The sequence below is a fragment of the Nomascus leucogenys genome, chromosome 5, assembly GCF_006542625.1.
Source record: "Nomascus leucogenys isolate Asia chromosome 5, Asia_NLE_v1, whole genome shotgun sequence".
NCBI lineage: Eukaryota > Metazoa > Chordata > Mammalia > Primates > Hylobatidae > Nomascus > Nomascus leucogenys.
Window position 1 is genome coordinate 74,238,964 of NC_044385.1, and position 15,593 is coordinate 74,254,556.

The window sequence follows — 15,593 nt, forward strand, 5'->3', positions numbered from 1 at the left end:
AGGTGGTTGGGGAGCAGCTTGGTTTTATACATTTTAGGGAGACATGAGACTTCAATCAAATATACTTAAGATATAGATTGACCATTGGTTTCGTCCAGAAAGGCGAGACAACTTGAAGTGGGGCAGGGGTTCCAGGTTATATGTAGATTTAAATTTTTTCTGATTGGCAATTGGTTGAAAGAGTTATTATCAATAGAAGGAATGTCTGGGTTAAGATACGACGTTGTGGAGACCAAAATTTTATCATGCATCTGAAGCCTCCAGGTAGCAGGCTTCGGAGACTAGATTGTAAATGTTTCTTACCAGACTTAAGGTCTGTGTTAATGTTAAATGCTAGTTGGCTTTTCCTGAATTCCAAAAGAAAGGTGGCATAATGAGGCATATCCGACCCCTACTCCGTCATGGCTTGAACCAGGTTAACTTTGGAGTGCTCTGGCCAAGAGGAAGGAGTCCATTCAGATGGTTGGGGGTGGAGGTGCTTAGAATTTTATTTTTGGTTCACAGTTTTATAGTTTTCCGTATACAAGTGTTCCACATCTTTTGCTAAATATATTTCTAAGTATTTTATGTTTTTTATGGTAGTATAAATGGTATTGTTTTAAAAATTTACTTTTCGATTGTTCTTTGCTAATATATAGAAATATAATCAATTGTGTAGATTGACCTTGAATCCTACGACCTTGCTAAACTTATTTGTTTTAATGGCTTTTTAATTAATTCCTCAGGATTGTTTAAAAAAAGACGGTTACTTATTCCTTTCCAATTTAACTACCTTTTATTGATTTTTAAATTTTATTAATTGTGCTAACTAGAATCTCCAGCAACATGATGACTAAACGTGCTCAGAGTGGATACCCTAGCTCCTTGGTGAAAGTCTTGTCTTTCACCGAGACTAAGGCTAGGCTAGTGCTATGGCTGCCATAACAAAGTATCAAAGATTGTGTGGCTTAAATAACAGAAATTAATTTTCTCACAATTCTGGAGGCTAGAATTCTAAGATCAAGATGTCAACAGACTTGGTTTCTTCTGAGGCTGCTCTCCTTGGCTTGCAGACGGCTGCCTTCTCACAGTCTTCCAGTAGAACACAGTCTGGGTTCTAATCTCCACTTCTTGCGAGGACACCAGTCATAACATTAGAATAGGGCCTACCCTAATGGCTTCATTTTAACTTGATCCTGTCTCCAAATGCTGAGGTACTGGGGGATAGGACTTTGACATAGGAATTTTGAGGGGACACAATTCAGCTCAAAACAGTCATTAAATATGATGTTAGCTGTAGGTCTTTGTAGATGCCGTATATCATGTTAAAGTTTCATTTTATTTCTAGTTTGCTCAGAGGTTTTGTGGGGCTTTTTAATCACAAATGAGTATCCGATTTTATTAATTTTTTTCTGCATCTATTGAGATGATTATATGTATTTCCTTTCTCCTTCTGTTAATATGCTGAATTACATTGGCTTTTCAAATATTAAGCCAACCTAGTATTTCTGGGATTAATCTCATTGTTTAACGTATTATCCTTTTTATATACTACCATTTTTTGAGACGATATTGTAAGTACCTTTGTAATGAATGTGAATGTTGATAGTGAGGAGAGATGCTGTAAAAAGCTTAATACCCATTTACTATAACATGGAGAGTAAGCATATTACTTAGAAATACGTAGGCAAATATCAGAAATACAGTTCAAAGAGTTAAAAGTGATTGTTTCTGAAAGTAGGAGGGTCAGGTTGCTCTTGTTGCGGTTTTTGCACCATTTTACTTCTTAAAATTATAGCTATAGGTCAGCCGCAGTGGTTCATGCCTGTTATCCCAGCACTCTGGGAGGCCCAAGTCGGAGGACTGCTTGAGGACAGGAGTTGGAGATCAGCCTCGGCTAAAGAGCGACAGCCCACCTCCACACAAAAAAAAGAAAAAGGAAATTAGCTAGCTTGGTGAAAATTTAAAAAAAAGATAAAATAGAATTACCAGTATGTGCACATTACTTTGGTAGAAGTAAAAATAATGAAAGAGGGAGAGAGAGAATCCTCCCAGTGACTACTCATTTGTTTTTAATGATTCAGCTGGTTTGTGTTTTGCATGGTGCATGGTGTGCAAACATCTGAAAATGTCTGTTTTCCACTGTTTGTAACTAACTCTTCCCAGCATGATTTATCAATTAGCCTTTATTTCCTCCCATGACTTATGAATATACCTTAAGCATAGTTGTTTATAACGGAATGTTTCTAAACGACCTATCCTTATCCTAGTACCACGCTGATTTGAGCTATAGGGCAAATGGGTGCACCATGGTGGGCGAGGTCATTCAAAGAAAAAAGAGGGGAAAGTGCAGTGGTGCCGAGGTTTGTAAGAGCAGGCGGCTTGTACATGTAAATGCATGGTTTGCAGGAATCTGGGAATGGATAGGCTGATGGGTGATGAATATTCAAAGCACAACTGTAAGCGACTTTAGTTACAGCGAAACTCTAAGGCACGCTGCCCTTCGGAAGGCAACAGGGCGTTCCCCAAGCTGATAGCCCTCCGCGACGCATTACGCACCGCGGACAGCTGGAGAGGCCGAGGCGCTCTCGCTTTGATTTCGGCGCCCCAGCCGGCGCGGGGAGAGATTGTCTGCGGCCGCAAGACGGGGTAGTGAGCGCGTCACTTCCTGCCGCTGCCAGGCGCGTCCTCCCGCGCGCTATGACGGCCAGCGCAGAGCCGCGCGGGGGGCGGCCCGGAGTCGGAGTCGGAGTCGTGGTAACCAGCTGCAAGCATCCGCGTTGCGTCCTCCTGGGGAAGAGGAAAGGCTCGGTTGGAGCTGGCAGTTTCCAACTCCCTGGAGGTCATCTGGAGTTCGGGTGAGCAGCCGCGGACGCGAAGAAAGCGCGGCGTGCGCAGACGGACGAACTCACGCAGTGCTTGCTTCCGTGTGCCGTGCGTGAGAACGTCCGCGCTGACGCTGCGTCCTTTCTTGCGCGTTCCCTCGGTTCCTCCCCTCGACCTCTGGGCGACGTAGGCTCGCGTCCAGGAGGGGGCGCTGTGCCGGGTCAGGCAAGGTCTTTGCTCTACTAGCTGGGTCTTTCCGGCTGCGCGCCCGCAGGGTGGTGGTTGGGAGTTCGTCTGTGAGATGTGTTTCTCACAGCTTACACACAAAAGGAGGAAAGCAGGTGTGTGTAAACTTCCAGCAGCCCGATGTTGTCAGCTAAAACATTGCACCGTTTCCATGTGATTGATTGACTGATCGATCGATTGATTGACTGAGACTGTGTCTCCCTCTGTAGCCCAGGCCGAAGTGCAGTGGTGCTATCTCCAGTCACTGCAACCTCCGCCTCCCGGGTTCAAGCGATTTTTGTGTCTCAGCCTCCTGAGTAGCTGGGATTACAAGCGCCCGCTACCACGCCGTGCTAATTTTTGTATTTTTAGTAGAGACGGGGTTTCGCCATGTTGGCCAGGCTGGTCTCTAACTCCTGACCTCAGGTGATCCACCCGCCTCGGCCTCCCAAAGTGCTGGGATTACAGGCGTGAGCCACTGCGCCCGGCCGGTTTCCATGTGATTTAGACCAACACAGATCAGTTTAATACCTACTGGCCGCGTAACCAAGCCCATTTGCTTGGCAAGAGTGCAACTAAAAAATAATCATGAATGAGTATTGGATTTTGTCATTTTTTTCTGCATCTGTTGAGATGATTATATGTAAAATTTTAGTTGCACTCTAACCAAGCAAATGGACTAATGAAACGCTTTGGGCCTCAGTTTCTTCATCTTTAAAATGGGAGCGTTGGACTAAATCCCCTTGAAGCTTCCTTCTGCCTTGGCACTTCTGCGATTCGATTATAACTATCAAAGGAGTTGGACAACTAAGGAGACTCAGTTCTATACAAGAGTGAAAGCCCAGATAGTTTATCACCTTGACTGTATTATCATGGGTGTGCACACATGTCCAGACTCATCAAATTGTATATATATTTAACATGTGCATTTTTATGTACAAAAGTGTATACAAAACACTTTTGTAAAAAAAAGAATTAATAAATGTTTTTCAAGTAAAAAAAAAGCCTGGGATGGTGCTAAAAAGTGGATTCTGAAGTGAGAATAATGCTAATCAAGAACAGATAAACAGCATCAGACCCAGCACTTGTTTTTCCTTCAGTATAAATTTTCAAATGTACATAAAAGTGGAGAAAATAGTGAATCCTTTTGTACCCATCACAGAGCTTTTCTTGTTTCATCTTGACTGCCCTTCCCTCCCCCACCCAAAACACACCTGAATTGTGTGTGTGTGTGTGTGTGTGTGTGTGTTTTGGGGGCTTTTTTTTAAACTATCTTACAGGCAATCTCAGACATCCTATTATACCATCCCTAAATAGTTCAGTATGTACCTCTAATAGACTTTTTAAAAAAACATAACCACAACCATTTTCATACCTAACAAAATAATTCTTTAAGTATCATCTGATACCCAGTGTGTGTAGCATTTTCCTCAGTGATCTTAAAAATGTCCTTTTACTGTTTCATACCAATTGGGATCAGAGGAAGGGCATGTATTGCATTTGGGTAACATTTTTTTTTAAGTCTCTCAATCTAACAGTAACCCCCTCCCCATCTTTTTTCCCATGCCATTTATTTGTTGAAGAACATGGGTCATTTGTCCTGAAGAATTTTTCACATTGTGACCATGTTCTTCTAATCCACCTGTGTCTTATAAAGTGGTAGTTAAGAGTAAAGAATAGCCTTGATCTTAGTGCCTTTTAATCAGACTTTGTCCTTTATAAAATAGGAAATTCTTATGATCCTTATCACGTGAAATTTTTAAAAAATGGTCTTTGGAATTTAAAAAAGCATCAATAAGCTTATAATTTTCAGTTAATTAAGAAAAACTATCAGTTAAGAAATAAAATTTCTAGATTAAGAACCAGATTGCCCAGGCAGCCACACATATTGTACTTTGTTGAATATTGGTGACCATTAACCAAACTCAGATCACAGATTAAGCGCTAGTTAGAATGAACAGTCACCAGTGCAATGGCTAGAGGTAGCTGTCTTATTACCAATAACACAAGGAAGTGTTGAAATCTTGACTCAGATGTCAGTGACCATAGCCAACATTGAGCTCTAATGGGCTTTTTGTTAAGGGCTGGATAATATGCCAAGCTCTTTGCATGTATGCTTTCATTTGATCTTTACATAACTGGTATACTCAGTGGGCTAAATTTGATGGGAGAACAAACAGGAAATGGCTTTATTTTCTCCTTCCATTGCCTTCAAACATGATTTTTTCTTTCCCTCTTCAGTGACGTTTCCTGCAAATTCTGTAGTTTTCCTGTCACTTGGTTATAAAAATAAATCACGTTTGGGTCAGTATGATTCACTTCCAAGCATTTAAAAGTCCAATCCAATTTAAACCTTCAGTGTCGCTTCCAGTTTCTAATCCCTCCCCTGCAGTGCATAAAGGAGGTGTGAGCCATTGTTTTGCTTTTCTCCTCTTCTCACCCAGCTGTCTCTGAGTTTCCTTCTTTCTCCAGTGTGTTGGAGAAGGAGGAGAGAGAGCAAGCCATTCAGGTGACTGATGCTACTCTGATCCATCCATTGGTGTCCTCCGGGCATGATATCCACATGTGTGCTCTCTCAGGGTATGTTTGTCAGTTGTTGGGAAGTCCCACAAAGATTTTCCTGACATAGGTGATGGGCTTTCTGTGAGGCTGGCCCACCTTCTAGCTCTTGCTTTTAGCACATCACCCCACATTTTCTTTCTACTGGGATCTCCTATTTGATTACCGAGCAGTCTCTTGTGGCATCTGCTTGGCCCAAAGGAAACACACAATGGGAATGATATTTTCACTGCTGCCCTTTTTCCTTGCTCTACCTCTGTATTCATCTGCATCTGGAAACTCCGAGGGACACATTTCAGATTTACCCAAGAGCTGTCACCCTTGTAGCACACCTTCTCTGATGCACTGGTGTAGGCCTGTGAGTTTCTGCAGCTCAGGATGTCTTTAGCAGGGGAGTGACACACTGAGTATCTCCTTCTTGAGAGTCACTCCCAATCTTATGACTGATTCTCTTGGAATGTTCCTCACTTGGCTTGGGGGGCAGAGTTGGCCCCTTGTAGTCTGGAAGGGAAATGCTCCTACTAGGCTGAAAACTCCAAACTTTCCTCTCTCTCAAACATCTCCTGTCTTATGTAGCCTGGGTAGGGAGAAGTCGCAGGTCTAGTCTGGCCTTCCTTAGCAAACTCTTGAGCTCAGATGACATCTGTTTGCCCTTTTGCTTGAGAATTTAGAAGTGCTTTTTACCTATTGTCATCAGTTTTGAGGCTTAAATTGAAATTCTGAGACTGTTGGAAAAGACACAGTGGTACTTCTTGATACAATTACAGTGACCCCATGAGGAAGTAATATACTCTCTTTTTACTTGTCCAAGGTGGAAAGTAATGAACTTTGAGCTCAATCCTAGGTCTAGTTGACTCCAAAGTCTGCTCTTAATCCACTAAACTGCCTCCTGGTTACACACAGGTTCCAGGGCTGTAAATTAATGCTGAGATGGCTAAATGTTAATTTTTATCCAATATTAAGTCCTTTTCATCTTCAGATAACTAGATACAGGATATAATATCAAGGGCAAGGTTGCTATTTATTGTTTTTAAATTTTTTATTTTTTTAATTAATTATTATTATTTTTTGAGACAAAGTCTTGCTCTTTGTCCAGGCTGGAGTGCAATGGCACCATCATGGCTCTGCAGCCTTGACTTCCCAGGCTCAAACTATCCTCTTGCCTCAGCCTCTTGAGTAGCTGGGACCACAGACCATAGGCACGCACCACCATGCCCGACTATTTTTTTTTTTTTTTTTTTTTTTTTGGAGAGATGAGGTCTCACTGTATTGGCCTCGGCTGGTCTCAAGCTCCTGAACTCAAGCTATCCTCTTGCCTCGGCCTCCCAAAAGACTACAGACATGAGCCACATGCCCAGCTGATTTGTTGTTTTAAAGCAGGAACCAATTACAGTTCTTTTTGCTTTACACTAGAAATTTCTACCCAAGAATTTCATGGCAAAATATATATACACACACACACGTATATACATTTATATATATACATATATATATACACACATATGTATGTCTATATATAAAAAAATAGAATTAATCTAATTTTTGTTTCTGTTTTCCAGTGAGACCTGGGAAGAATGTGCTCAAAGGGAAACCTGGGAAGAAGCAGCTCTTCACCTGAAAAATGTTCGCTTTGCCTCAGTTGTGAATTCTTTCATTGAGAAGGAGAATTACCATTATGTTACTATATTAATGAAAGGAGAAGTGGATGTGACTCATGATTCAGAACCAAAGAATGTAGAGCCTGAAAAAAATGAAAGTAAGAGAATTATATATAATGATGCATTTTTCTTTCAGGAGAGCAAGTGGTCTGGAGGAGTATTACAGTATGTTGCCATATGAAGAGAATGCTATTGTCTGAATGCTTGTGTTCCCCCAAAATTCTATGTAGAAATCCTAACTCCCATGATGATGGTTTTAGGACGTGGGGCCCTTGGGAGGTGATTAGATCATAAGATAATGAATGGGATTCGTGCCCTTATAAAAGAGACCCCTGACCCCTTCCATGATGTAAAGATACAGAGAGAAGATGGTTGTCTGTGAACCTGGAAGTGGGCCCTCCCCAGATATGGAATCTGCCAGTGTCTTGATCTTGGACTTCCCAGTCTCTAGAACTGTTGAGAAATAAATTTCTGTTGCTCATAAGCCACGTAGTCTGAAGTATTCTGTTATAGCAGTCCAAATAGCCTAAGATATGTGAATGTAGAGATGTAATATAGAGATACAGATAGGTAAATATATTTGGACCTGAGGAACCAGACTGTGTTTGTGACCTGGTTCTTAGAGCTTTGTGACCTTGGGCAAATTATTTCGTGCCTGGGCCTCTTTTCTTATCCGTGATAATAATAAGTACCTTGGATGGCTTCTTGTAAGGATTTACGTATGAAGAACCTCGTGAACACAGTAAGTTTTATTGTTAGTGTTTAATTTTGTTTCAGGCAGTAATTTTAAGGAAAATGTTTTATCTGTTTTACTCAGTTTTCTCACCTGTGCAGGAGAGTTAATACCATCCATTTACTGTAAATAATTACACTGATAAAACAGTTATTGTTTCAGAGCAGTTGGGTTCTTCTTGCCTGCTGCCCAGAAAAAGCCAGTACCCTGAGACAGTAGGAGTTGTAGCAGAGAAAGAGTTTAATAATCACAGGGCAGCTGCATGAGGAGGACAGGAAATAATTCTTAAATCCTACCCATAGAGAATTCAGAGGCTAGGGTTTTTCAAGGATGGTTTGGCAAGCAAGGGACTAGGGAATGAGAAATGCCGATTTGTTGGGTTGGGGATAAAACCATAGGGATGTCAAAACTGTCTTCTTGTCCTGAGTCAGTTCCTCTATGGGGGGTTCACAGGACCACTTGAGTCAGTTTCTTTGTGTGACTTACCGATTTGGGTAGTACCAGTTGGTCCATTAGAATGCAAAGTCTGAAAAATATCTCAAACACTAGTCTTAGGTTTTACAATAGCAATGTGATCTGTAGGTATAATTGGGAAAGTTATAAATCTTTTGACCACGGGCTACATGCTTCCCGAGCAGTAAGCAGTTACAAAAAGGCAAGTTATAAAATGATGCCTGGTTAGAGTTTAACTATGCCTACATCTTAATAGAGTTCTGGCCCTTATCATAATTCTAACCTTGTGGCCTTTTATTAGTTTTACAAAAGCAGCTTTGGTCCCTTAACAAGGAGGGGGTTAGTTTTGGGAAAGGACTATTACCATCCTTGCTTTAAAGTTAAACTGTGAACTAAATTCCTCCCATAGTTAGGTTGGCCTGCGTGTAGAAATGAGCACACAGTTTGTGAGGTTAGATGCAAGATGGAGTCAGCTTTGTTAGATTTCTCTCACTGTTATAATATTACAAAGGTGGTTTCATTATCTGTTACCCTCTATGTTGAATTGAGTGCACTGAAAGTTTATTTACCGTGTACTAAGCATTGTTCTAAGAGTTTTCTGTTTACCGTCTCTTCTCAAATTCTCATAAAACAGTCGGAAAAGGAACTAAAGAGAAAAATATCAAACTTTTTGAATATATTCCTTGCCATATGATACTTTATCCAAGTGGTCTTATGTATTGAACCTCCCCTCTAAACATTTAATTTATTCTCTAATAGTGAAGAATCTTTTCATTCAACAGATACTTATTGAGTACAGTGTGCCAGACACTGTTCTAGGCACTAAAGAAACAATGGTGCGCAGAACAAAGTCCCTGCCCTCTTGGACTTTACCTTTTAGTGGGCGGGGGAAATGACAGATTACAGATATTTTATGATAGTAGCAATAAGGACTAAAAAGAGCAATAAAGCTGTGTAAGAAAGGGATATATGAGTGCTGTATCAGATAGGGTGGTCAGGAAGGGTCTCTGACAAAGGGATGTACACACATATACTGGGCAACGTAGTGAGACCGTCTCTACAAAACTAAAAATGTTAGCCAGAGTGGTGGCACATGCCTGTAATCCCAGCTACTCGGGAGGCTGAGATGGAAGGATCATGTGAGCCTGGGCGATCAAGGCTGCAGTGAGCTATGATTGTGCCACTGCTGTCCAGTCTGAGCAGCGACAGAGTGAGACCCTTTCTCAAAAAGAAGAAGAAATGGACTAAACATTTTCTTATTTTTCTTTTTTCTATGGGCAAATAAAGCTGAGACTAGAAGAGACAAATATGATGAAATAGTTTTTTTTTTTTTTTAAATTCAGTATCCTTCACAGGAAGCAGATATAGAAAGCCTTCATTTTTAGAGAAGGTGCTATAGAGAAAACACCAAGGTCACTGACTGTCCCACAAGCTTTATTTGACCATTCTCACCAAGCCACCTCTGGGTCCTTCCTCATTCTTCAGTCCTCTTTTTGCCCTGTCTGGCCTCTGTAGGGATTTGAGTTGGGGAATCCTGATGCAAGTTATAATTTTGAATCTCACTCCTCTGAGCTGCCGGCCTGTGTTTCCAGTTGCTTTCTAAATATCTTCCCTTAATGTTCAGAAGGCATCTCAAATTCAACTCAACTTCAAATTATGCTCATTATTGTTTTACTGAACTTTGAATCTATAAAGAACAGTTCTTTTGGCTTATACATTTTGGACTCTTCCCTGCCAAACACAGTGTGTGGCTCATAATCACTATTCAAAATAGGTTGAAGGAAGGAAGGACCCAGTGAATGAACATACAAGCCAACCTCTTTCTGTGAAGCTCTCACTTAGTACTAGACTGCCCTACTTTTCAATAACTTCTGTAAGATTACTATTCTACTTTAAGTACTAAATCATGAGTTTTTATAACCATGTAACTATATGTATTGTTTTATTCCTCTTAGGATATAGTAGTTTTACATGCTTTGTGGTTTTTAAAATTCATTTATATAACTTTTTTATTTGTTAACTTTCATTTTGTTAACTCCCTGACATGAACCTTGGTAGTAATCTCAAATAAAGCAGTATGATTTACAAGGTCCAAGATTACTAGCATCAAATCAGATTTGATCAAAAACATTTATTCCTCTATATCTGTTAGTAACAATACAGCAGGAATTATGTTCACTTTATTCCCAGTTGCAGCCTGATAACCAACTACACTGATAACCAGCTGCAGCCTAGCCAAGGTGCAAGGGCTTGGTGGATCGTTGTTTTTATTTCAAGGATAAAGACACGGTCTCTCTGTCCTGTGCTCCTTAGGCCTTGGATCTGGGTAGCCTGCTTCAGTTTACTATTTAGTGTATCTTTCCTCCAACCATCTAATTATAGTTGGGAGGCTCATCCAGACACTTCATTTTCTAGGGGATGGGGTAAACTTCATGGACAGCTCTTTGGAGACCTGGTTAATTGAGCATCTTGCACCACATTATTGGGTACTCTGTCTGTGTCTGTCTGTCTGTCTGTCTGTCTCTCTTTCTCTCCCCCGCCCTCCCTCTCCCCCTCCCCCTCCCACCTCATTAGTGTATGGTCACAGTTACTGATCATCTCTTCCTGTACTTGTTCCAGTTTCATGGATTTTTGGCCCCTGCATTCCCAAAGTGAAAATACGTACCCATATACCCGTATTTTACGGACAGAGAGATACTTAGTGCTTACACATAGTAAAAACAGGTGATCATAAAGAAACTAGAACATAGAGTGTATATCTTAATATAATATGTAGGTATTTGCCTATCATAAGCATCTGTGCTTCTATGTTATTTACATTTAAATCATGAAAGAAAACACCATTCTCTAGAAACTTTTTCTAGAATTTCAAGTACTTTATAACTGATAGACACTGTTAAATCTTTCTTGTTTCGATGGATTTTTAAAAATCATCTCCTTCTGTATTTGTTTAAAATATACCAAGGTACAATACTTTATTTTCCTCTGCACAGCTTTCATACTTTTTTAAGAGATGGAGGATATCTTAGAAACTTTGTAATCTACTTTATTTTATAGGTGAAGGAAGTGGCTTATTTTAATGTAGTATAACCTATAGTATATAAAGTTATTTGCATTTTTTACAAAAATATTTAAATAAACTGACTAATACTAAATCTGGGTTTACCATGGCATAGCCTTTGTAAACTGGGCTTCACATTCAAATAACACAATGTTTTAAATGACCACCATTCTCTTCATAAGACCTTCATTCTACATGCAAATTATATTTGTATAGCCAAGCAAATGCAAAGCATCACTATTAGAGTTTATTAGTAGCAAGTTATTTTTAAATTCAATTAATTTTTTCTAAATATAGGTTAGCTTACCCAAATAAATAACCTTTGTTTTCTGTTAGCTAAATAAATTGATTTAGCATTTTTCTTTTCCAGGTTGGGAGTGGGTTCCTTGGGAAGAATTACCTCCTCTGGACCAGCTTTTCTGGGGACTGCGTTGTTTAAAAGAACAAGGCTATGATCCATTTAAAGAAGATCTGAACCATCTGGTGGGATACAAAGGAAATCATCTCTAGGTGGCCAAGATGATTTCTTGATTTTCTTTAAAAAGACAAGAATAAGGTCTGGTTAGGGAATGAAAAATGGCTACATTTCAGAACAACTCCATTTTATCTAAAAAAGTTCTTGTGATCGCCAGTTTATTTGCAGTCTCTTAATGTATCCACCACTCTTTCAGCCAGTACTTGAGAAAATTTTTCTGAAATATGTCATTGAATTGTATTCCAGACACAGAATATATGTAAATACTGATATTATGGGTAACCAGACACAGAATATATGATAAATACTGATATTATGGGTAATCTGCTTTCCATATTTACCTATGATATTTACTATGCAGTTTGTCATTACTAGTTTGCATGGAGTAGGATGCAGTCGAATTTGCCTTAGTGTTTCTGTTCAAATAGAGACCTGAATTCAAATATTGTAGTTTAGGTTCAAACAGAGTATGCCTGTTGCAAAATTTACCAAATTTGTTGATTACCTCTTTTATTAAAGAAATGTTGGGGAGAGGGTAATATATTGTGACAATTTTTGCAACTTACAGGGAATGGGACAGGTCATTAGGGTGTATTTCCCAGGTTTCCAATTGAGAATCTAAACCAAGAGAAGTGAGACAAACCATCTAATATCTGTATCCTACTACTAACGGGCTGTGATGTTGAGTTTCTCACTTACTCTTTCTGAGGTCCAGGGTCCTTATATGTAAAATGAAGAGATTTGTCTAGAGCAGTGGTTGTCAAAGTATGGTCTGGGGGGGCCTCAAGAGCCTTTCAAGGGTATTCTAGGTCAAAGCTGTTTTTATAACACTAAGACATCACTTCATTATTTATAGTTTTTCCTTGTTTTTTATTTGAGAAGGAGTCTTGCTCTGTTGCCCAGGCTGGAGTGCAGTGGCACAATCTCAGCTCATCACAGCCTCCGCCTCCTGGGTTCAAGCAATTCTCCTACCTCAGCTTCCCGAGTAGCTGGGATTACAGGCACCCACCACCACACCTGGCTAATTTTTATATTTTTAGTGGAGACGGGGTTTCACCATGTTGGCCAGGCTGGTCTGGAACTCCTGTGCTCAAGTGATCTGCCCACCTCGGCCTCCCAAAGTGCTGGGATTACAGGTGCGAGCCACCACGCCCGGCCATCATTTATCTTTTTCACTCATTTTTTCATGAGTGTGCAGAGGAGTTTTCGAGAGGCTATCTGGTGTGATATTGTAATAGGCTGAATGCAAAAGCAGATATGAGATCCAGCTTTCGTCTGTCATCAGACATTGAAGAGATTTGGAGAAATGTAAAGCAGCAGTACTCTTCTCACTAATGATTTTTGTTGTTGTTGGTTAGAAAAATGGTTATTTTTAGTGGGTTTTAATATGTGAAAAAATAAAAATAGCTATTTGTCAAAAATGTTATGTGTTTATACATATTCAGTTTTTGTTACTTGTAAATGATTAATAAAAATTTTAAGAAATTTCTCAGTTTTCATTTCTATATGATAAATATTTCTAGATAAAACCATACAAAAACAAAATCTCTTCGTGGTCTTTGGTAATTTTTAAGAGTACAAAGGGATCCAAATTTTTGCCAGATTAGGCCAAAAGCTCACATTTTTAATTTTGAGCCCACTTCTATGAAATCCTGTGCTTCTCTTAGAGTTGATTACCTTTGAATTTTGCTCTTTCAAAAGACCCCAGTATTATCATAATACCTACTAAGGAATCTTTTTCCAGTGAGTATCATTTTTTAAGTTCTTTCTTGTTTGCTTTTTCAAAATTATATATGTACATTCTATAATTTGTCATGTAGAAATCTCACTTTCTATTAATTGTATCTTTATCTATTTTTGTTTTTGTTTTTTTCTGAGACATGGTCTCACTCTGTCAACCAGGCTGGAGTGCAGTGGTGCAATCTCGGCTCACTGCAACCTCCAGCTCCCAGGCTCAAGGGATCCTCTTGCCTCGGCCTCCTGAGTACCTGGGATTACAGGTATGCACCACCACGCCTGGCTAATTTTTGTATTTTTAGTAGAGATGGTCTCACCATGTTGCCCAGGTTGGTCTCGAACTCTTGACCTCAAGTGATCTGCCCACCTTGGCCTCCCAAAGTGCTGGGATTACAGGTATGAACCACCATGCCCTGCCCATATTTTTGATGTTAGATGCCTGATTTTGGAATGTTTGAAGAGCTCAAATATAGTGTGTATGTATGCCTTGTTTTTTGGATATATGGATTAATTTCACACTAATTTTTCTACTCCTATTTGATTATTCCATGTCCTTCTGTTGGTTGCTTCCTCATTTTACTTAATTTCACTCCCTCAGTTGACTGAATCCCTGTCCCTGGCTTCTCCTAAGTGATAAGACGTGAGGCTTGATAAGAAAGCAGGCGAGCTTATGGATTAAATCCTTTCATAGGTTTATCTCAACTACAGTTCATTGGTAATTCATTAAGATATCTCTTTATGTTAGTACTTATCCATGCAGATATTTTATAGCTTCAAAAACTCATCACAAGGCCTGGCACAGTGACTCACACCTGTAAACCCAGCACTTTGTGAGGCTGAGGTGAGAGGATTACTTGAGTTCAGGAGCTCAAGACCAGCCTGGGCAACACAGGGAGACCCTGTCTTTATGAATAGCCAGGCATGGTGGCACGTGCCTGTGGTCCCAGCTACTTGGGAGGCAATGACAAACTCATTGAAAGCTTGTGAGGTTTTTTGTTTGTTTTTTAACTCAACCAACTTGACATGAAATGTGTTTCAATGGAAAGAAAAAACTAATCAGGAGTTTTATTCATAGGAAAAGGTAAAAAGGTAAGAATTCCATATTAATTAGAAGGGGATTGTGTTTACATCAGCACTTAATGTGCTCAGGTGGCATTCAGTGACAACTCAGGAAATATTTCTCTAAATGAGTCCATGAATGAAGCAGGATTTAGAACTCTTAAGAAAGCAGTTAATGCCTGGATGGTTTGAGTATTGCCTTTAATAGAAAAAAAAAACTAAAGCTGACTAGCAACATTCTCATAAAACTAAATGTCAGCTAGAGTTCCGGAAGTGTACTTTACTGCCAGGTTGCTGGGAGGGAAATATCTTTTCGTCTATTTGCTGGACCGACCCTGAGGTGTCATCTGTCCCAGGACAGGCAAGTGCTCCTATACTGGCTCTGGCAACACCTTAGCAAAAGTCTTCCCAGTGGAGCCTGAGGTGAATTCGGCCTCTTTCCGATCCACTTGGAGGAGTCACTTCTTTGTTATCTTGACTGCCAGCTTCCCAAACAAGGCAAATACTTTTAGGTGAAATAGTCTCTTCTTTGTGGCACGAATGATCACAATAAATGGAGATTGTGGGAGAAAGCAAACTCAGGGAATCATTCATAGAAGACATCCAAAGTCTTCTTTCAACATAAAATCACATATTGAAGCCGCCTCATCACCTGTAGAATAAAATCCCTAACCTGACCTATGAGCTTTCCTAATTTCCCTGGACTAATTTTCTCATTATACCACACCCTGCTGTCACACCCTGCACTCTCAGCATCTTTCTTTGTGCTTTGTCCAGTGCAGCATGCTGGTTCCTACCTCCTTGCCAGTGCGCCTGCAACTCCTTCTG

At 40.0% G+C, this 15,593-nt stretch overlaps 1 protein-coding gene across 1 annotated transcript; it reads left to right on the plus strand.

The window, feature by feature from the left end:
* Window positions 1–1,942: 1,942 nt before the first annotated feature.
* On the plus strand, window positions 1,943–12,866 carry NUDT15 (nudix hydrolase 15). Its single transcript, XM_003270067.4, has 3 exons — window positions 1,943–2,837; window positions 7,149–7,345; window positions 11,865–12,866. The coding sequence occupies exons 1-3, from the start codon at window positions 2,680–2,682 to the stop codon at window positions 12,002–12,004; spliced, it is 495 nt and encodes a 164-aa protein (XP_003270115.1). The 5' UTR covers window positions 1,943–2,679; the 3' UTR covers window positions 12,005–12,866.
* Window positions 12,867–15,593: the final 2,727 nt, after the last annotated feature.

Excerpts from the sequence above, each read along its gene's own strand:
- NUDT15 (XM_003270067.4), top strand. The coding sequence starts at position 2,680 with ATGACGGCCAGCGCAGAGCCGCGCGGGGGGCGGCCCGGAGTCGGAGTC. Across the intron at positions 2,838-7,148 it reads GGAGGTCATCTGGAGTTCGG|TGAGACCTGGGAAGAATGTG; the intron begins GTGAGCAGCCGC and ends TCTGTTTTCCAG. Across the intron at positions 7,346-11,864 it reads AGAGCCTGAAAAAAATGAAA|GTTGGGAGTGGGTTCCTTGG; the intron begins GTAAGAGAATTA and ends TTTCTTTTCCAG.